Genomic DNA, 23,518 nt, shown 5'->3' on the forward strand with positions numbered 1-23,518 from the left:
TGTCCTCTCTGTGGTCTCTTTAGTTGTCTGTCCATGTTTGTATGACATTAAGCACAGGTGAAGCTCATCAGCCTAATCAAGGCAGTCTGCACTAACGTGGTGCATTTGCTGCTTCAGGACATTTGTGAACCATGAGGACGGCTACACCACACATTGTTTCTCATCCAAAAACAATTCAAAACTCTGGGACATTTTCCTCAGACATGTCACAGACTGGCAGACAGGTATGAAAAGATTCTCACTGAAGTTATTTCACTCAAATAAGAATAAAACTAGAATTAAAGATTAGGGCGTCTTAACTTATTCCACAGCCAGAAAACAACAGGAGACAGCAGAAAATTCACCTGAAACGGAATCTCCTTCTCTTCCAGAGTACATATAACAGCGTGATTTGACGTTTCGAAAATATTTTTGCTCAATTAAGACACATCAATTTAAAAAGAAAAAACAAACTTGTTTATTGATAAAAAGTTTCGGCCATATAAAAATTAGTTTATTTCGCAAGACTGCCATGGAAACACTATTTTTTTGCATCACACGAGTCACATGATCAATAACCAGATGTTGTCACCGGCACAATCCACAAAGAAAACGACACAACCTTTTATTTGCTTTTCGTGGATGATGGAAAGTCCACAATTGCGAAGTTGTGGTTTTACAACATTAGCGGAAGATAGACTAAGTTTTGCGCACATTCATAATGAAAATGCAGTTATTGATATTTAAATATTTCTTTGGAGGCTACTGAACATTTTATGGTGTCTCCTAATTGTTTTATTCTAATGTCATGGCTGTGCATGATGAGCACCGCATGTATCCATGCAACAGGACTCGTTCCACAAACTTCCTTTCCTCACATTTAGTCCCACATAGCATCGAAATGGGATCCATTACTAACCAATTCCCTGCTTCTGCAGCATAAAATGCTACTTTTGAGTTTGAAAGTGCATTAGTCTGGACCGGAGCCCTCTTTGCTAGAGAGCAGTAGGTTGGTGGCACAAGCGGGCAAAGGCCCGGTCGCCAGGCCGCGCCCTTCACTGCCATGCGGTCAACCCAACTCCAAGGAAACGAGGAGAGCCAACCGTGTTCCTGGCATGAACACCGGAGACGTCCTGCAGCTTTTGTTTCTGGCTCATAAGCACAGAGGTAATTGAACATGAGAGGCAGAAATGAGTTAATTGTTGAGCAAACAGTCGCACTAAAAAACACGCACCGAAACATGCTGTAGCAGTTAGATGTTTTCAGGAAGCCAAGAGCGCGCACACACGGCAAGATTTATTAAGCATGAACAACCAGGCCGAATGATGAGAACAGCTTCTCCCCGCCGCTCGTGAGAATCTCACAGATTTCAGCGTGGAGATACCGAAAGGAGCTGGGGGATGGACGTGAGAAAGAGTCTCCGCATCCACAGAGAGGAAACCATCAGAGGCGCTCTTTAGTGTGTGGCTTTACAGATCAGGCGAGTGGTGACTGTGGCCTCAGAAAGAGAGGGGGAAAAAAAGAGCCTTAATTAGCCTCCACTCCCGTCAGACTGCCAAACTAAGAATAGGGGTTAGATTAACGAGAAATGAACGCTTTTAATCAACTCTCAATCTTTTTTTTTTTTTCTCTCCTCAGTGTCAACAGTTCACAAACACGTAATTAGAGAAAGTGGGGGAGAAATGGACATTTTGGTAGGTGATGAGGTTTCATAACATCTGAAAACACAAAAAGTGTGAAGTGACAATTCACATTTTCCAGATGCGGCACAAACAGCTGGATTAATCATAAGGACACCGAACGAGGAAGGAAGGAGGAAGTGGGAATAGCATTAGGAAAAGAAGAAGAAAACGCTCCTAAAACATAAAAAAAAGAAAAAGAAACATTGTATTGAACAAGGATTAACAGAAAAGCACGTAAACATATTTTATAAGGCACAACATCTTGGGCGACTTACACATGAAGAGAGATTAAAAAGTCTCTAATGAACGTAAACAAAAACTTTGGTTCTTTTTTAGTTCCTTTTTTAGGAAGCTGATTCGTCCACAAATATGTGGCGAAAAAACTTCTTTTGAACTCGGAGTCCATTCATCTTACACTAATGACGGAGTTCAAACGGCAGGATCTGCTGAAAACGGAGAACAAAGAGTACCTTCCTAAAGTATTCACACCCCATAAACATCATGACAGCAAACCTCAGTCGACTTTTATTGGGATTTCATGTGTTAGACCGAAACAAAATAGAACCATTAAATGGATTGGGTGAATTTAGGGTTTGCAAACCGTTACAGCGAGAATCTGAGCAGGGAGTAAAGTGCATTAGCGTTCAGCCACCCTTATTCTGATTCCTCTAAATAAAATCCAGCACAACTCATTGATGAATAGTTAACCAAAGTGTTATTTAAGCTAAGCAGACATACAGCTATTCTTTCTTTTGGTCCTCTGAATTTTGTTGCACTATATCGGTGAAAAAAACCAACTAATCTGTTGACAGGATTTTTAGTTGCGTTCCTCCCAAAAAAATCTGAGCCTTGTGTAAGACAGAGAAAAAAAAAAAACCCACTGATGAAAGAAAATCACAAGAAGTCCCAATAAAAGTTTGGCAAAAAGCAACACGTGAAAGACGGTGAACTTGTGGAATGAGGGAAAATTGAAATCTACACGCTGAAAATGCTAAAGTATTTTTGGTCCATTTTCTGGTGCAAATATCTTCGCACACTTGAGATAAGACAAAACTAACTTACAAGTAACTTTTCAGCAAGATAAGTCAATATTGATGGAAAAGTTCTTGTTACATTGGCAGACGATTTCAATTATAACAAGACATTTTTCCTTTGACAAGTGAAATAATCTGCCAGTCGTACCAGAACTTTTTCATGAATATTAAGGAATTGTTTACTTAAAACAAGCTCCTAAATCTTGTTGAAAAATTACTTGTAAGTTGGTTTTCTCTTATTTCAAGTACACCAGGACATCTGCATTAGAAACAAAATTACTTAAGGTTTTGTGTTTTTCCAGTGCTATTCAGACTTTCCTTTTGTAAAAGAAAAACACAGTTCAAAGTTTTGTGCTTCTTTGTGTTTGTCTAACTCCAAGAAAATCCCACTAAAATGCACTGATGCTTGCAGTTGTAATACAAAAAAAACAGAAAAGAAAAAGTTCCAAGGCTGTGAATGCTTTCCCAAAACCCTTTATGTCAAACATGGATCGAACTTTAACCCCCCTTAAAACAGTGAAAGAGTAAAGTAGATCCAGAACGACAAAGCTGCAGATCTGACTGATGAAAGCTTGTTTCTACTTTCTGGGTTTTACGTAAACAAAGCTGAAAGTTGTGAGTCGGTGCAGATCGCGCAGCTACTTCCTGCTTTTACTGTCCATCGCATGTACAGTAAGTTCCAAAAATAAAAGGCGTAGATCTGAAGGAGGTCTGGACGCCCCCTAAGAGCAGGTGTCACTTTTAACAAAAGCACTGTGAACGGAGGCAAATAAAACCAGGAGAGGGAATCCGAAGGGAATCGGCTCACTGGTTTCCTTCAGAACTTGGCCGCTGGCCACAAAAGTACGTCGAGGTTACAACGAGCTCTGGTTGAAACGGTACAAAGAACAAGAGGTCGGAAGGATTTGACGTGAAATGCAAGACATTCCTGAGAGCAGACACAGCGGCTCCGGAGGCATATGTAACATATGGGAATCTGTTTGTTCGAATATTAAAAATAATGCGGAAACAGGATGACGAAGGACTTAAGGGAGGAGGCGGAGGAAACTTTCAGTTTCCACATGCCTGCCTTAATGTTTCCCATATTCTTACATGGCTCTATCGGTAATGCCAATAAGTCCAGCTATCTGTTCATCTCTACATGTTCGTACTTTACGGGTGCGTAAAACGCGAGATAGGGTTTTATCTTGGGGATCTTGCTTGTGCTCCTGTAATTGGCTTTAGCTCTCCGTCTCGCCGTGGACGTTCTCCATGTGGACCTTGAGGTAGTCGTTCCGAGTGAACTTCTTGTGGCAGAGCTGGCATTCCGCCATGGGCCGGTTGGGGTTGTGGGTCAGCTTGTGTCTGCTGAGCATCTTCTTCAAGCTGAAGGACAGGTCACACACCTGCAACACAGGACAAATGTGGGCTGATGGGGGTCATGACAGCAACAAACTGAAAAACTAGAAGAACTACCACTTTGCAGAAGTACTCGTATCCCTTGAATGTTTTTGCATTTTGTCACTTTACATCAGGAGTTTTTTAGATTTTATTGGAATTTTACGTGACAGATCAACACAAAGAGACGTTGGATTCTGAAAGACATTTAGAGGTAAAAATGGTAAAAGTTTGACGTGTGTTTGTGTTACATCCTCCAGTTTGCCCATTTTCTTTGCACATCGGTCATGCTGTGCTCCTGTAATTAAAAATGATCGTTAAGGAGAGCATCCTTCTTAAAGTCACAGTTGGACTCAACCAGTTGGTATTAAACGTCCCTTGACTTAAGAGCTAAGAAAGTCGTGCTTCCTCTGTTGTTGCTCCCATTCTCTGGAATAAGTTACCCTTCAGATTAGATCTGCTCACAGTCTGGGTTGTTTTAAATCGCTTCTTAAAACTTCTTTCTTTGTTGGCATTCAACTGAGGTCTGACACTGTGACTTTTCTGTTGTGATGCTTACGTTTTCTTTTCTTTTCGCCATTTTATTTTATATCTTTCATGTACTTTGGTGCAGTTGTTACATTTCTTCAACCTTCCTGTCTCAATGTTTCTTAGTTAACGTTAGTTATATTTTACATTAAGCCTCAGATTAATATAAAGCTGCTGGATTTAGGTCGGGATTACATTAAACATAAGTGACTTATTTTAACTAATTAGGTGATTTACAGGCCATCTTTCTGCACTTGATTTTATTTAAACAAAAACAAATTAAACAAAATTCGTGTCAACGATTGTGCAGCAAAATTTTTTCTTTGTAAAATCCTCATTAAATCACATTGAAAGATATCGATAAATGTTTCCAGAGGTCATCGAAGGTCAACCAGCTCCCCCACAGTTACAAAACGAAACATGTTTGGTGCCAATAAACTTGTACTACAAAGGAGGACAGGTTGACCTCTGGAAACTTTTTCTTTTTTTAATCTTAAAAATGCAGCGGCATAAACTAAAGTTTTTGCTGCTGAAATGCAGCACAGTTGATTGACACCATATTTAATTTGAATTTGTAAATGTGGATTGGCCTGTTAAGCTTTAATGGCTGCTGGAAATATTAAATGTATTTATTTGATTTGATTTTGTAAAAGTAGCTGGGTCAGCTGACCTTTGATGACCTCTGGAAACAGAGATATCTTTAAAATGATAGCGGCACTATTTGTTTTGTTTTTTTGCAGCACAAACCAGTACAAAAGCAGCACTGTTGATTGACACAATGTTTAATACGACTTTGTCGATGTGGACTGGCTGGTTGACCTTTGATGACCCCTGGAAGCATTTATTAATATCTTTGAAATGATTGCGGCACCAATGAAAATGTTTGCAGCACAAACACTTGACACCAATTTAGTTTCATTTGAAGAAGGTGAAGGAACAACTTCAGACAGATTTTATCATGTGAGCTGTTTATTTCCACTACACAGTTTTGTTCCCCTCTGTTGGCCTGTTGTGTAAAATCCTCATTAAATCATATTGAATTGGAAACAAATTACGAAGCAGTTCAACGGGTTAGAAAACTTGTGTGCTTCCACTTGCTGAGTTCTTTGGCTGACAGTGAGGTTTGGCTTCACAACAGTGACACAGGCTCATTTATAAAGAAGACATAAAGTATGAGAAGTCCCCTCCCTCAACCCCCTTCAGGGATGGGAGAGATTGTACGGCACTTCAGCATTTATCCTAAATAAGTCATTTTACACTGATGACTCCTCGCGCTCCCCTCGCTCCCCCCCGTATCAATCAGGATAATCCAGCATTGGCCGGAATACCGTTTTGACATAAAGCTGGGAGAATCTCAGCATGTGTCCTCGGCTCCCATCTGCGAATTACATTTGGAGAGTCAGACAGCACACATCTGTGGCTCTGTGGCATTAAACAGCCGCTCTGATAGCAAAGCGGATCACATCGGATATCTACATCGACGCGTTACCTGGCTGTTCCTAAACGCGGCTCGACAATCCGCATAGCAGACCCAGCGTCGGCAGGCTATTTTTACTTTTTTACAGTGACAGGAAGCTGATGAGCAAAGAGCCTCAACAACATTTCGGTAGTTTTTCGAAGTACGCAGAATCCGCAGGCTCTCTTTTCACGTCCATAAAGTGCGTCTGCGGAGCGTGCGTTCCATTTCTGTCTGACTCGAACATAAACCGTCTCCTCTAATAAAATCCAAATGTCATTTCTGTTATTTCCACTGGTTCTTAGGATCAGATTAATGACATGGAAATATCTCTTTTGAGGCTGGAGAAAAAAGAAGCCAGATGAGTGTTTGATATCTTTTGGGGGTGGGGGGGGGACTTTGTGGTGATGCTTAATTGTCAGTGAGTGGGATGCTGATTTTATGACATTTAAATAAAGCTGCAGATGAGTCTCTGGGTGGATGGGGTTTCTGTTTTAAAGATTTCTGGGTCTTAAATTTGACATGTTTATTCAGGAACTGTAGTCTCCACCTTCTGCTGATGGTTGCTCATTAATAAAAACACTCAGTTTCTGTGTTTTCTGCTGTATATTGTACAGAAATAAAAGACCAAAAGACACAAAAAAGAGGTGGAACAAAGTATTCTCTTTAATCCCAATATGAAATCTGCAGAAAAAATACTAAATCTTCGCAAGTATTTTTTTGTGTAGTTTTGAGTGCAAATATCTTAGTACACTTGAAATAAGAAACTAACAATTAGCTTTTCATCAAGATATGAAGAGATTAGAAAATAATTCCTGAATATTATTATTTTTATAAACATCAGTTCCACTATTACTTTTTTCACTTATAGCATGGGAAAAATGTCTTGTTATAAATGAATCAATTTGCCAATGGACCTAATACTTTCTCATCAAGTTTAGACTTATTTCAAATGAACAAAACTAAACTAAACTTCTAGCGTCTTGTTTCACTAGAAAGAAAAAATACAAATATCTGATAATATTTTGTGTTTTTGTAATGCATTTCCGCTGGCAGATTATTATGTACTTATTATGTACACTTATGTACTTTTTCATCAATACGAACTATTTATTCATTTATTTAGTGCCGTAAATATGTCCTTATTTCTTGCTGAAAAGTAACTTGTAAGTTAGTTTTGTCTCATTTCACGTGTACTAAAGATATTGGCACTAGAAACTAGACCAAACAAACTTGGAAAAAGGCTTCTTGTTCTCGCAGTGTGAAGAGTTCACAATGAGCCGGATGAACGGATGGATAAACATTTTTTTCAAATTCACATTTTTCTCCACAGATATCAAGCTAAGAAAATGTGGAAATGAGCTTCCTGCTGACGGCCTCCTGTTTAGCATCTCAGTGAAACGAGATAACTGCATCTGAGCAAACTGTTCCCTGCTATTGCAACAATTTCTGGTTTTCTAATTTTGGTTCAGAAGCCTTAAAAAACCCCTCAAAATTCAGAAGAATCAGATGTTTTAAGGTTTTACTGGCTTCGGTTACTTGCTTGCTGATTTGTAACCCAAACCCATTAGGGAAGTTTTGGAAATGTGTTTGGATAGTGAATAAGTGTCTTTGGCAAGGCCGTTTGCAAAATTTCATTTGGTGGAGCCAACTGAAAGAAGACCAAGCCTTCAAAGGTCTTCTTTGATGCTCTTTCAATGAGGGAAAACTCTCCAGATCTCATAAACAGTAACTATCTCCATTAACATCAACGCTGAACACCACTGTTAGTCATCTAACCTAAGGCCCAAAACTGTTCATACCCTTTGAACTTTTCCACACATTTACCACATTAAAACCTTGACCTATCATGTATTTTACTGGGATTTTATGTGAGAGACCAAAAGACGAAATGCTGAATGCAGAAAGAAGAATTCCACACCCAACGACCAAATCAAAACTAGAAGATGCAGCAAAAGTTGGTCTTGCATTGACTTTAAGGGCTGAATACAAACACTCATGCATTAGTTTTCCTTGGTCCATCACCTAGGATCCCATTAAATACAATGAAGTCCGTGGTCTTAACGTTACTCAATGTGACAAGGTTCAGGAGACATGAGCAATTTTGCAAAGCAAGGCGATTGTAATCCCACAAACACAGCAAGAATCCAGTGTCTCAACAAAGTAAACAACATTTGGTCATATTTTAGCTCGAACTATTTGTTCTTACTTAAAGAAACCAGAACATAAGCTGTTACAGGTATTTAGCCTTTAGCCGCTCCGTTCGTTAGCCGTGGAAAGATAAGCTACTTAGGAGAATCATCTTCTGGAGTTTTAGGGAACATCTTTTCTAAGATTTCAAAGCTAAAAAACCCCCCAATGCACCCGTGATATATATCAGAGATAATCGAGTCTTTTGGAAACTGTTAGTTACACTGAATATAAAAAACATGTGCTTGTTCAGATGTGACTCCAAGCAGAAGTAGTTCATCACAGAGCTAACGAGTAAATCAGCGGTAGGAGCTCAGAGTCACACGGCCACGTCGTCAAGAATAGTATTTTTGTCAAATTATCTGAAATTGTGCAGCGGTTTCTTAGAGCTGCTTTTCTACAACTGAATTGTTGTTTTTGGTTTCAGTGACTTAGCAAAAGGTTTTTTGGTTTGGGTGAATATTCACCTGATTAGTAGAGACGGTTTTCAGCCTGAAGGTTTGGTTGTAAAAATGTCACAAATGGTGATAAGGTTTCGGTGGCAGTGGGAATTTATTGTGTCATTTAACATTTATTGCGATAAATTTCTTATCGTGATAGGAATTCTGATTTATCCTTGTCACAATAAATTCTAATTACTGATGTTAAAAACTGTTTTTCGATTGTTAGCTTTACTATTTTCTCCACTGTTTGATCAAAGACAACATCAATAAATTTGAAAAAATATTATTAAATGCAGTTACTGTGTGCAGTTTAGTGATATAAATCATACTTTTTTCTGACTGGTCTTCTAATGAAAACCTAAATAACTGGTTCTTATCGTCACTTTTATCAATATCCAAACATTTTGTGATAAATCTTTAAGTCCTTCCTAAAGTTTCACATTATAGAAGTTTCAAAACACTGACAGGAAGTTCTGTTGCGTGTCTCTGCTAAGAATTATTACTTCTGCAGTATTATTAGCAGAGGATAATTTATCCCTCTGATCCTCTCAAAGTGTTTACGTGAGATCTGTTCACTCTGCCCCTCCGGAGAGGCAAGATCCCTATCTGGCTCGAACCGAGCTCCGCGTCTGGCCTCGTGCCAGAACTCCGTCACACTTCTCAAAAAAAAAAAAAAAAAACCCAAACAGAGACAAAAACAGGGAGGAATTGAGAAATGACGGGCAGTCTGCACTCACATCACACTGGAAGGGTTTCTCTCCCGTGTGCGTCCTCATGTGCTCGTCCAGCCCTCGTTTCTGGCTGAAGGCCTTGTTGCACTCGCTGCATTTGTACGGCTTCTCCTGCGGAGAGATGGGTAGATTAAAAGAGGGCACTCTGTATGACAGAACACGGCCAGTTTTGATCACATATGGACGAAACCCGGAGGAAAAAGAACGAAAAGGGGGCAGGGGGGAAAGTAACGACACACACATGTTGGAGCGTATACGCAGAGAGAGAGGAAAACAAACACGCATGCAGGAAAGATGTGGAAGTGTCCCAGGTTAACTTTCACACCCCAACGCTCTGCCTGTACGCTCGTGGAGATGGGAGACAGCCAACACAGGAACCATCAAAAACACATGGATTCCTAAAAAGAGTAAAGGAAAACAAGGAACAGGAATTGGCTTTGAACGTGTTTCTGTAGCAGATCGATCCGCTGTCTCCACACCTCATCAGTCCACCAAAGGACATTTCCTCTGCCGCTTTTGGAGGCCTTTCTTAAGTCACACTGCAAAAACATGACAGCTTACCAAGTATCTTTGGTCTAGATTCTAGTGTAGTGGTTCTCAACGTGGGCGGTACCGCCCCCCAGGGGGCGTTCAGAGGACGGCAGGGGGCGCTGGCGGACATTTTTACAAAAGGGGGGCGCTGGGATGCCTTTGGGGGGCGTTTGGTCGAAGGTAAACTTTACACCTTAAATGCACAACAATGCCAGTTTAGACTTTGAGCAACTTGGTAAAACTGTATTGTGTAACATTAAATCATGCTTGGCTGCAACTATCGATGGCAGCTTTTCTTCTCTTCAGTGTTTGTAGCTTCTGTTAGATTCTTGGCGCAGCTCCGTTTTCCTGCTACTGGTAGCTAAAATCACGATACCCTCACTGTGTATCCCTCTGAAAAATGAACCCATTTAAATAAAGAAATAAAGAAATCCTTCCATGGGTGATCCCACGATAGAGAGCTTTAATTTTATAGTGTTAACACCGATGCTGTAAGTGGTCCGGTATGAAACGGGGGTGATAGAACAACACAGCACTTTTAAATTTCAATAATCAGAATGCAGAAATTTTTTCCGTTGTTTTAAACGGTTTATGTCAGTCTGCCTTTTCCTCATCGATACGCTTCCCGACTGCCCTGCACCTTAGGGGCTTAAAAAAAAAAAAGACGTTCACATTGCGCAAAACTCTGAAACAGGAGAAGCGAGACATAAAACGGAGCGACGAACTAGATGTGAATTATGGCATAAAAACAGAGAATCTGACACTGAACAGTGAAAAAATCAACACATGATGTGAAACATATGACGATTAGGCGGCGCAGCAGGTGATGAGTGAAGATTACTGATGGTCAATAAATGATTAAATAAATCTAGCAACAGGAAAGAAACTAAAGTGGACCTAGCAATAAACCAGAAGAGGATAATACTAATCAAATGAAACTAAATGGATATGAATGAAGAACAAAATGCAAGAATAAACTAAGAAACTAAAGTAAATAGAGAGGAATAAACTGGTATGGCAAGACCTTTCGARCAATAATTAATACAGAGGACTGTATGGCAAGAATAAACAGACACTATTTCCAGATAAAATGTAAAATAATATTGTTGAAATGTCATGGGTTTGTTGAGACCACATCTAATATTGAGAATAAATATATCTTACAGACCATAACAGTAAATAACTGATCACTTATTTATGTTTTTAATTAGATTTGATATATTTATTTTTTCAATATTATTTTTCATGTCAGTGTTAATGTCATGAGGCTGATGACTCCATGATACTTTCAATTTGACTCATTAGGATTTGATTAAGAACCAGATTTGTTCTTTGTAATTTCTGTCCAGTAAAACTATTAATCTATAATCAATAGACAAGTCTATATAAAGATATAATCCATGTTTCTGTCTCATATTTGTATGGCATTAAAAGGATCCGGAACTTTTGTTTTTCCACTGAAAGCTCTGGTTTGCACAATAAATGCCATGTGGGTGAAGTTTTATGTCCCATTCTTCTGAAGGCAGCACAGAGCTGCGCCACCAGAAACCAACAGGAAGAAGAGTTATGATTAATGTAGTTACAGTTCTATCCATGTTTTAATGTTGCAGAGCTCAGTCGTTTTGCAAATAGTTCAAAGTTTAAACTGACATGTTTAACATCTATTATCAGGTCATTTTGTGCAATATTTAACAACTAGAAAATGGCACAAAATAAGAATATTTTTCCACTCTGATTGGCTGCTGTTAGGTCTACCAATTTTAACTTGAATGTTCATTGCATTTTTTGTAGACGCCTGTGAAAATAATTTCTATTCCCATGACTTTTTTGTTCTCTGGGAAATTATTTTTGATGATAAATACAGAAACAAGCATAAAAATCTAAACATCTACAATAGTGATAGTAATATTAATGAGAAAATAATAGTCAGTGCAAAGTAGCCTACAAATTCTTTGGTGGGGGGCGGTGAGGGACCTGGATAAAGGCTAGGGGGGTGCTGGCCCAAAAAAGGTTGAGAAACACTGTTCTAGTGCAAATATCTTAGTACACTTAAAATAAGACAAAACTATATCATAGGTAACTTTTCCACAAGATATACAAGCTTAATAACTCCTTCAATTTGCTGAAAAGGTACTGGTTCCACTGGCAGATTATTTAACTTATAATAAGACATTTTCCCCATGCTATAAGTGAAATAATCTTCTAGAGAAACTAGCACTTTTCATCAAATTTCAGGACTTATTGATTTAAAACACGCTCCTATATCTTGTGGAAAAGTTACCTATGATATAATTTTGTCTTATTTTAAGTGTACTAAGATATTTGCACTAGAATCTAAACCAGAAATACTTTGTAAGATTTTGTGTATTTGCAATTCAACCAGAAGCAGCTATCTCGTCGTGGATGTGTTGTCACAATTATACAAGTGTGCGTGTGTAACTGCGTGTGTGTGTGTGTGTGTGTACAGTATGCATGATGAAGAGGGAGGACAGTAGGCGTGTGCTGCTCGCTGAGGGGAAACGCCGCTGACACTTTAAAGACTTTCAGGAGGAACGAGAAGGAGATAGCGAGGGGCTGGTTCCCACTGCCGCTTTTTCTGACAAGTCTGGCTGATAGCAGAGGCTCTGCCCCATTTTGGGCTTAGTTGTCATGGGAACGGGGTGAATGCAGGAAGCAAGGGTCCTGGGAAAGGCGCTATCATGTGGGCCGGGCAAGGAGTGCCCAGTGACACAGGAGACAAAGGGAGGTAAAGATCAGGTTCACTGCATGTAGCGCCTGCGAGCGGCTTTAAGGATGCGACTGTTTGTGCGCATGTGACAGAGCGAAGGGGGACCGGGGGGGGGAACAATGGAAATAAAGCCCCCTGTGTGTGAGAGAGAAGCCCTGCCCGCCCCGCGGAAGCGGATTCTGTTCCGATCAATGTAATGCTAATTCCCACTGAAATCCCCCGGCTTTCACCAGAATCAGAAGTTTTCCACATCTCTGAAAAGTTAAAAGAAAAAAACAATAAAACAAAAACGCATGGATGGACTTTTTAAGTAACACCCACAATGCATCACTGTGACCCCGGTAACATCAAACATCTGTACCTGGTGACCTCTGGCCTTTGAGCAGCTGTTCGGGCTCCGACCTCTGACCCGACCTTTCACCTGAATACGACCGGTCTCCTACTAAGCGCACACCCAGCGAAGTGCGGACCGGGTCTTGTGTGTTCAGTCCCAGAGCAGCAGATCTTCTCACGTGACGCATTAACTATTCAGGTATTTGTAAAGCGGCGTGCGAGCAGGAAGCTGCTGTGCACAGACGGCCTTCAGGTCACCAAGAAACCAACAACCAAAAGGATTATTTTTTTTAGACAAGCTGGCAACATGGCTTAAGGCGGTGTCAGCCTGTCAGGAACCCTGCAGGATTGATTACCATGTTATTGTAGGAGAAAAGCTGACTGGTCAGAGTGATGTAGTGCTTTTTCTACTGGGAGTGCAATGGGATCAAAGCTGCAGCGCATAACTTTAAAAAAAAAAAAAGTTTTTTACTTATTTGTTAAAACAGTCACTTCGCTGTGACAGCATGACACAGATAATCTGGAAAAAACTCAACTCTTCCACTTCCTCCTTATGCTTCTACTGCCGTCTGCAGAAAAACACAGCTTGGTCAGAAACAACCAATCAGAGCCAGGAGGAGGGTCTTAGTGCTGTCAATCACCCTACCGCTTCCACTCTGCTACGTTAAAGCTAGTTCCCCACAACAAAGCTCGCCATGAATGCTAAGAATAGTTAGCATGGAAACCATTTATTTGTTTATCCACCACATTAATTATCACGTACACATGGGTGATCAACAACGCTAGGACACTCCTCCTGGTTTGATTGGTTGTTTCTGACCGGGGGCAGTGTGTTTCTTCAATAGTAGCGCTCGGCACAGGAACTACAACTTTTCACAGATTATCTGTCACAACAGAGTGACAGTTTTAACAAATATGTAAATAATGTAAATTTCTGTAAACTTTACATATTGCAGCTTTAAGGTAAAGAGAAAAATTTCAACCATGACAAAGTTCAAATTATAACTGTTTACAATGATTTGTGACTCTGAGAATGACATTTGTTTCATTCCATGTTCTTGTGTAAAGACACGTGATTTTCTGGAAGAGTAGTGAACAAACAGAAACTTCTCGCTGTTTGACTTGTCGTATTTTAGCTCGGTTCAGAGTAAACTGTGCAGATGGAAAAAGTGCACTGATTTGTTTACAGCTAATTAGGAATGGCTGACACTACATCATCAACAATCAAGTTTAAATCAGCTTTAGCAGGAAACGGTACGACGTAGCATCTTTGACCAACATGTAGGTGAAACTGGGAGCACGGCACATTGACGAAGCTGAAGAAATCTGTAAGCTGTATTGTTTTTTTGGATTAAAACAGACTTGGAGTTCTGTCACAGTGACACGTTTTTTATGGATGATAAATTGTCCCAAAAATTATAAACAATAATATTGCCATTTTGAGACCATTTTCAAGTATTAATAATGCAAGTTTGCCCTGTCAAATACTGGTAAAGTTTCATTTTGCAGAGATTAATTCATACTGGAAGTGGGAGACATTTTAAATATGCAAAATAAAAGACAACAACCAAACCAAAAACAATAAATAAAAGGAAATAAAAAACACACACAACAGAAACTATAAATAAAAGGGGTTATGAAGTCTCTGTACATTTAGAAAAAATATTTTGGTATTTATAGTTAAAGAGATATCAATATTGGGTCTCAAGAGTTTTACAAAAAGCATGGATCATAAATTGGCCATAATGTGACTAAAATGCGGCAAGTCTAACTCTAATTCACTTAAACCGTTGTTTTAAGTTGTCAAAATGCCACAAACGATTAAAAACTTTGTTCCAAAAACTTTGTTTCATCAGTCAGAAGATCTGATTGAATCCCATCCATTTAAAACTGAAATTTAAAAATGTGAGAAAGTAAAACCAGAAGCCTGATATCTGCCATGTTCCTCCCAGGTTTGCCAGAGATGTGGTTTGTTGGATGAAACACACGGCCTCGCCTCGCCTCATCCATCTGAAATCATGTGTTCATTAACGGTGAGCTGCGGCTCCTTCAGCCAAATGACATTAGTTTCTCCCCCCACTCCCCCCCAACAGTGACTTCATCCGGCTCTGCTGTTTGTAACTGTTCAGCCCATATTTTATAGAACCGTGAGCAAAGGCAGGTCTGGGAATATTCAGAGCAAAAACATCAGTCAGTCTAATCAGCAGCACACCGCTAAATTACATCTGCCTGTTTCTACGGAGACGGACGACTTGAGCGGGATACCTCCACTGTTGACACGCTGCAACAGGCAGGGCAGTGCACTGTACTCTGGACAGCATTAAAAACGGGAACAAAACGCTTCAGTGAACAACGCTGACAGGCTGCAAATGTCACAGTCAAACTGATGATGGAAATATCATATAAAACACATTTTATGTCGATTTTGTCATAAGTAGCACACATGTTCAGATGCTTAGATGGCTAGAGAGTTTTGTTTTGGCTAAAAGCTCAATAAGTTGAAAACTGATGCCGAGGAAGGAGCAGCGTGTCCCAGCTCTGGAAATAGACTTGTGAGAAATGAAAAGCTTGCCTTTAATCCTTTAATTTCCCCCACCCTGAACACTGCCTCTCGTTATGTTTACTCTACGTCTTCATTTAGTTTTAAAATCAAAGGAAAAGCAGAGGGGAGCAGCAGAACCAATCTGATATTGGATATCGGATTGAGGCATCTTTTTAAATGGTAAAACTGCTGCATAGTTTGTCAGCCACCTCCAAAGTGATGCTGCAGTAATGCTTGGCATAGTATTTTTAAAAGAAATGCTGCACACTTTTGTATTCATGGCCAAACAAAAAAATGGGTTTTTATAATGTACTGATTAAATTGTTATTCCCCCCCAAAAAATGTGCTTTTTACCCATAAGAACAATTTCCCCAGTAAAAGAGAATACTGCAGCTTCTGTGTACAGATAGCTCTCAACATAGAGGATAAAGCTCTTCAGAGAGCAGCTGGAACTCTAGTCTTTAAAGTTTACGATGTTCAAAGCAAATCACTGCTTTTAGCAGACAGTGTTTTTTTTTTTTTTTTCAAACAGAAAGCAAGTTGGTAAAGTAAATGATTACCTGGAGCCACACTGACATGTTTCAAGCTGATTTACCAGTGAGTCCCACTAAAGGCTACAGTTTTTCATTTACATCAGATTTTGTAATATCCATGTTATGTTGATCCAAAACATGAAGAAAACTAATTTGTTTGCTATTTTCCACTTTAATAATGTGTTCACCATTGATTAAAACCTGTAAAATTAGAAGGTAATGAAATGGGGATGATCCTTGTTGGAAACTCAAAAGTCCAATCATTTTTTGAACAGTAAATGCATCATGACATGAGAGGAAACAACATCAGGGAGGTGTTTGAAAAATGAAGCCAGGGGAAGCAATGTAATTGCTTTTTTAAAGTCTCTGTGTTAAGGTAAGTGTCTACTTTCTGTACCGGAGTTACACAGTGAGAGTGCGGTTTACACTGGCTAGCTAGCATGGGTATGTTAGCATTGAGTTAGCGGTAGCCTCAACCGTCTCAAGTCACTCGCAATGAAGATGTATGAGAAAGTTCCACAAGAACAAAAACAACATAAAACATACAAAATTAAGACAAAATTTAAGACCTGTGATTAACATTTCATGTTTTTGAAAAATGAAACAGACATTTTAAGGCCTTAACTTTATTAGATGGATTTAAGGCATTTTTAGACATTTGAAGGATTCACGAATACCCTGCATAAAAAGCGTGATGAAACTTAATGTAAGGAAATCAAACATACCCGTGTGTGGGTGCGGATGTGCATCTTCAGGCCGTCGTTCTTGCTGAACGCTTTGTCGCAGTAGGGGCACTGGTACGGACGCTCACCTAAAACATGAAAATCAGTTAGTAACACTCCAACTGTATTCCAAGAGTATTTTAGGCCAAACATCAACAAATGTTTCAACTACAGCTCAACAAAAAGCACATCTCTTAAATAGCTCCATTCCTTTCTTTAAATGGAGTTGCCAAAAAGCCCCAGAATGAACGTGTCTGAGTTGGATGTGTGGAATAGATCATTCTCTCATCAACTTTCCACTGCGGATCTGAAGCTTGAGGTGGTTTCGCTCTGTGGCTTGCTATCTGAGCTCCAACTGGCCAGGAGTTTCGGAGCACATTCAAAGATATCTGGCTTCTCCTGGCCGGATCAAAAGCACTCCAGTCGAAGTCTTATAGATCCTATCTGAGTGCACGCTGCAGATGACAAAGAGAAAGTGACGGGCTGTCAGTCAAACAGCCTGCTGACACATGGATCTGTTTACTGTGTGCTGATCCACCGGCCCGATAAGAGTCCCAAGAGCTGATTGCTAATCTATAGAGGAGAGCAGAGGTAATAACCTGCAGGACTGTGCAGAAATTGAAGCAACACGAAGCTGACCCCCAAAACAGAAATGACTTAATGATAAGAAAACATTGTTTCAATCTTTCCAAACCGATGTTCAAATCAATTCCTGAGTCAAAAGAATAAAAAAATAAAACAGGAAAACATTCATCTGTCGAATTTACCGTTCTGGTTAGAAGTTTGAATCGTGGCCAAGAATATTAAGCTAATTTACGAGTTTGATTTTTATACCTACAAACCTATAAGACTTGCCAATGTTTGAACCACATATGTTTGAAATTATTGTTAAAAGTTTTGTTTGTCCAGCTACAACCACGCAGACAGACTCAAATATTAACACAAACCCCAAATAAATTTTGGATGAATGACGTTTAACAAGTTAGAGGAAAAACTACACACTTTTTGTAGAAATGGGAATAACCCTGTCTGCTTATTTGGCCACTGAGAAAACACTTGAGTTTATTTAAACCAGCCGGTGTCCAGGCGCAGTCTCAATTTTTTTTGTGTAGCCTGCTAATTTTTGAATACCGTTGGGGCATTATCATTCCAGAAGCTTAACATTAGCCTTTTTATTCACAACAATAACAATTATAACAAAGTGTTATTTCCATCCATCCATCCATTTTCTTTACACCTTTTTCCCTTAGTGAAGTCGGAAGGGTTACTGGTGCCTATCTCCAGCTAACGTTCCAGGCCAGAGGCAGGGTCACCCTGGACAGGTCGCCAGTCTGTCGCAGGGCATAAAGTGTTATTTGTGTCCCACAAACTTTTATTCAATCTGTACTTTGAGAGCAAAGTGAAGCTAAAGTTAAACATCAGTCAACAAAAATAGTTAATGAAAGTGTTTCACAATTACACCGACAGTCACAACGCAAACAGAATGATGTCATCAAAATAAATAAGACAGTGCAGAAATAGTAGGGTACAACCCAGTCTTGAGGGGTACAGTGAATGCTTGATCAACTCTACAATTTACCTTTCACCTGGAAACATTGAGGAAAACCTGGCCGGTTGTCCTGAGTGCTCTCTACAGTGTGTGGATGTATCAATTACCAAGCACAGTGGTGGCAGCAACATGTGAAGGGCCTGTTTCACTTCCACTTGTACTGGTGAGTGTCACAGTGTCAATAATAAATAATGACAAATGTGGTAGCTTCACTTCAAAGCAAGACAATGATGGTGGACAAGACAACATGGCGAACAAAGAACCAAACACTCAATCTAACTAGGTTTACAAATGGATAATGGAGGCTACCAGTGGGCTTCAGAGGAGGCTTTAACCTCCGTGTATGGACTGGGCCAACAGGTACAGACCTCAGTGTATGGACTGGGCCAACAGGTGGGTGTGTCCCCACATACAAACCAATTCAAACCAATCCTACCAATTCTGACAAGATGTTGGTTGAACATTTAAATTTGGATGTATATTGAGCTTGGGTATATAAATTTGACTTTATTGATTAGAGAAAAGTCCAGGTTAAAGTCAGACCTTTTGCACCTTTTAAAAGTAAACCACTGAATTAGCAATGAAACCACTTCACCCAGCGAGAACAATGGTTTAACAGCACAAAATTAAAAGATGAATTTCTCACTGGTACCATGTTCACATACATTAATTTAAACCCACTGACAAAAACATTTCCTTAAACAGAAACATAACAACCTATTGTTGCTTAGACCCTCCCTACCACAATTTAATCTTCTGCCTACTTTGTCCGACCGTAATCTGTCTTCAGTGACTCGATGTTGAGGAGGCAAGCAAGTAATTTTATTGATGGGGGACATGTGCTGCCCTTTTAAATAAGAAGGTTAATTAGCTGTGTTTCTTTGGGATTCAAAATGCAAAGATGCTCATTATATCAGAAAACCCATCGTGGGAATATACGAGAAGATTGATATTATTCCAGGTTATAAACACGGTTGTTCTAGAGGAAAATTTTTTTGTCCTCAGGTTCAGATTAGGTCCAATCAGAAACCCTGAAAGGTTGATCCGATAACACAGGAAATATTTAGTGGAAGTTGTTTTTAAAGCTGTTTTATGAAAAGTTCAGCACAGGGAGAAAAAAAAAAGAAAAAGAAAAATCATGTTCAAGGACTTTATCCTGACACTTCGTATTTACGTCCTACAGAGCACGTCTGTCAATGGAAAAGTTACAACAGCTGTCATGTAGCAGATATACAAGTCGACTTCTAAACCCACCCACCATAAATCCCCCACAAGAGGGCTTCAGAGGAGCAGCACCAGTGACACCGGGTAATAAAACGTGCAACCTCAGGTTAATGTGGAAAGGGTTAACGTGACATATGTGGTCTGATCACACGTAGTGAAACATGCACACGAGGACGGCTTGGAAATCCGTCCCAAATCCCTCTTACCCCCACAGCTCGGCCGGAGGGTTGTTTTTTTGTTTTTTTCTTGTTGACAAACAGCAAAATCTGAATTCCAGATGTGTTTTGAGAAAGAAGACAGCAAATCTTTGGTTAAATGTAGCATGTGCGGTGTCGGGTTAAGGCCCGGCGTTAGCCTCGGGTAGCCCTGTTGGAGGCATTACTGCACTAATGGCATGGTGTGGCAGCGTACTCTGCGGCTTGGAGAGCGTCCCTCGCAGGAATCTGGCTATTGTCAGCTAATGCAGAGCACACACTCCAGCCTGCAAATGCAAGTCTACACACCAATTCACCTACTTAACCTATACACTCTCTGGTTCTGAACATGTGTGACTCATCTGGAAAACGGAGGGAGACAAAGTGACGGGATTCGGTGTTATATAAGGAGGCCGTTTCCACAAGGAGCGTTTGAGTAAGCCACTCAAGGCTACTCGTGTTTACCGCTGAAATGGGCGAGCTTGGAAAAAAACACGACCTCTTAGTTGAAACAGGAAACAAACAAATGCTACTTGGAAAACTGCGGCGTTCCTCCTGCGTCGGTGTCTGTTGAGCGTGCCAGAAGACGATGCATGTCTGTTCTGCTGAGTGTTACTGTAACTAGAACCCCCCCCACACGCTTATTCTCCAGATTGAGCCAGATTGTTTGGGGATTACGAGGGGTGGCTGCGAGCGCTGAGCCGGGGCTTTATGTGGGCCGAGATGGTAACTGATTTAGCATGTGCTGAAACTGTACACCGCCTCTTTGACCCTGGGTGTCTCCCCCTTCTGCCTCCCGCCCCCCGCTGCGGCCCTCACACCCCTAGTCTGCTAATCGATCCGTTTGGCACAGGCTTGTGTGTGTCGTATGTGTGTGCACCCATGTGTGTGTCTGCGCGTCTGGTTAGCAGATGGTCGGCTTTTGTCATTTTGCCTGCCGCCTTGTGTTCGTGTTACGGAGAACCCTTTGTAGCTCCGAGGCTCCGGATCTGAAAGACATTAGCGCTGTCCGTCAGAAATTAATTCTGGGCTTCCTCCGGTTGAAGCAGACAGTGACCCTCCACTGTCCGGGTCTCTCCGCCCTCTGCCTCATACCGTCAGGGGCCACGCAGGTAATGTGATATAAGCGTGCTGAAGATGATAAGAGATTCCCATTGTCCCAAAAACCTTCACACTTGACCTTCCTGATGAGGTCAGGGCGTCAGAAGATTTCTCTGCTTTCTGAAAGTGCCTGTTTCAAGTCGCTTTGGTGAAAGTCTAGTCACCTTTGATCTACATATAAATCCAGCTGTTCTCTGAAGGCTCCAGAGGTTTGTTAGAGGAAAGCATGAAGACCAAGGAGCAAACGGCAGGGTTAGGGGCGTGAAAACAACAATGCGTTCATCTCATACAGCACATACAGCACGTTTCAGTTCATCTTTTGAAACTGGAAAGGGCATGACACAGTTGAAAACGGACCAAGAAAATGGCCACCCACCTAACACTACAGGCCAGCAGGGCTATTGCAACTCTCTGAGAGCTGCAGAGACCAAGCAGGAGAATCACAAGAAATCCTTTAAGAAATCCTCAAATCTAGCTGCAAGAATGCCGCTGTTGCCTGGTTTGTCACACTTTAGTGTTTCAGACCAATATAAGTATTAGTCAAAGACACCTTTTAAATGAAGCCATTTATTACTAAGGGAGAAAAAAATCCAAATCTACATGGCATTGAGTACATGGCACTGGCTGCCCTTAGCAGCAACAACTGCAACCAAGCGTTTGCAGTGAGTCTTTTCCAGCTGTGCAGGAGTTTGGAGCCACTCATCTTTGCAGAACTGATGTAATTCAGCCACTTCAGAGGTTTTCGCAGCATGAGCGGTGTTTTTTATGTCATGTCACAGCATCTCAATAGGATTCAGGTGAGGATTTTGACTAGCCCACTTCAAAGTCTTCATTTTGTTTTTCTTCAGCCATCCAAAGATGGAACTGCTGGTGTTTTGAATCATTGTCCTGCTGCAGAACCTGAGCTGGTTTCAGCTTGAAGTCGGCAACAGGCAGCCTGATGTTCTCCTTCAGGATATTTTGGTTGACAGCAGAATTCATGGTTTCATTTATCACAGCTAGTCTTCCACGTCCCGAAGCAGCGAAAAAAGCCCCAGAACATCACAATACCGCCATCATGTTCTAAAGTTGGTGCCTGATCTTTATCTGATATCCAGTGTTACTTTCACGTCAGACAAAACAGGACAAACACTTTCCAAAGAGTTTGGTTTTAGTCTCATCCGTCCACAGAATGTTTTCCTGAAAGTTTTGTGGGGGTCATCAAAACTTTTAGGAAAAACCGGGAGGATTTTGCTCAGCAGTGGTAACTCTGCCATATTTTTGGGACCAATCACTTCTTCACACAGGATCATGTGCATTTGGATATTTTCCTTCCTACTAATGAACAGCTTCATTTAAAAACAACATTTTCTGTTTATTTGTGTCGTCTTTGACTAGTAATTAAATCAGTTCAGTGTTCAGGGCAATCTAGGAAGCGGCTGCTGAAACCATGCGACTGTGGTGGAAGAAAACAACCTTTAAAACACACAGAGAGCTACAGTTTAACCAAAACATATCCCTGTGCTAGAATGGCTGAATACAAAAGGCATTACCGCACTGTTCGGATTTTTATTTGTAAAAGAAATATTGAAATAAAATTGTGACCGTTTTCCTTCCGCAACGCAATTACGGACTGGTTTATGTTGTTCCATAACAAAAACCTGATACGATGTGTCGCAGTTTGCGGTTGCAACATGAGAATTTGTGGAAAAAGTTCAAGGTGTATAAATACGTCTACACGGCACAGTAATTGCTGCAGATCTGCCAAAAAAAAAAATGGGGTTCTCAATCTCAGTACACAAAACAGGCCATAATCATCAAAGCAACAGCAAATAATTCAGGATAAGTTGCTTTTGCTTCAGAAGATTGTAACCATGACCACAGCTAAGACAAACAAAGTCATCTGTGAGTAAATAACTCCAGAGTTCTGCCAGATGTTAGTTGTTTTGGGGCAGCTGTTCTGTTGCAGACTCACTTGCTGTTTCAAAACATTAAAAAAAAATTGTGCCGTATAAATAGCCGCCACAAATACGACTTGGTGTACGACTCTGAAAGTACGCTCAAAACGATAATTATTGCAATTTTTCATCCGATGTTTGGACAAAGAACAGAGAGCTCCTTATCTCAGGCCGCAGAACAATCTCAGCAGAAAATGCACAAAGAACATCATTTTTTTTCTTTCTTTGGGTCATTTCTATAATTATACAAATATATCAAAATTCACATGGCAATGATTTACTCATGTTAAAAAAAAAGGCTGCACCGCTAGCCTTTGGTTCGCCGAGGCTCACATCAGAGCAAATGTCAGCGAACCACCCCTGATTCAAACCCGGGCTGAGGAAAAGCAGACACCGGGATTTCCCCGCCCGCTCGTCCGCCCCCCGCATGTCAAAAAAATCCCTACTGTAAACAACCTGTTAATAACGCAATATAAGGTTTGTCTGTAATTATTACCCGGTGGTTGGTACCAGTGGGAATCCGGCCCTTTCCACTTTCTGTTTGGGTGTGAAACAATGTAACATAAAGGAGTGTTTACGTTTGCCAACATATGGCTTTATTCAGACATGTCAGGACCTCGGTGGTGGAAAGATCAACACGCGAAGGCGAGCGCTGCTGCGGGGAAACTGTAAGAAGATGAAGACTTTTAATGATCGCTTATGGA

General features: G+C 40.6%; 1 protein-coding gene across 2 annotated transcripts in view; it reads right to left on the minus strand.

Annotated features, from left to right (window-relative positions):
- Positions 1-3,153: 3,153 nt before the first annotated feature.
- Positions 3,154-23,518, minus strand: part of prdm5 (PR domain containing 5) — a 58,594-nt gene continuing 38,229 nt past the window's right edge. For both annotated transcript variants that reach the window (XM_008407535.2, XM_008407534.2), the window contains exons 14-16: positions 16,813-16,898; positions 9,427-9,531; positions 3,154-4,080 (exon numbers count right to left, since the gene is read on the minus strand). In XM_008407535.2, coding sequence (XP_008405757.1) covers positions 3,916-4,080; positions 9,427-9,531; positions 16,813-16,898 — 356 coding nt within the window. In that variant the 3' untranslated portion in view covers positions 3,154-3,915. The remainder of the gene's footprint in view (positions 4,081-9,426; positions 9,532-16,812; positions 16,899-23,518) is intronic.

The sequence above is a fragment of the Poecilia reticulata genome, linkage group LG4 (genome assembly GCF_000633615.1).
Source record: "Poecilia reticulata strain Guanapo linkage group LG4, Guppy_female_1.0+MT, whole genome shotgun sequence".
Lineage (NCBI taxonomy): Eukaryota > Metazoa > Chordata > Actinopteri > Cyprinodontiformes > Poeciliidae > Poecilia > Poecilia reticulata.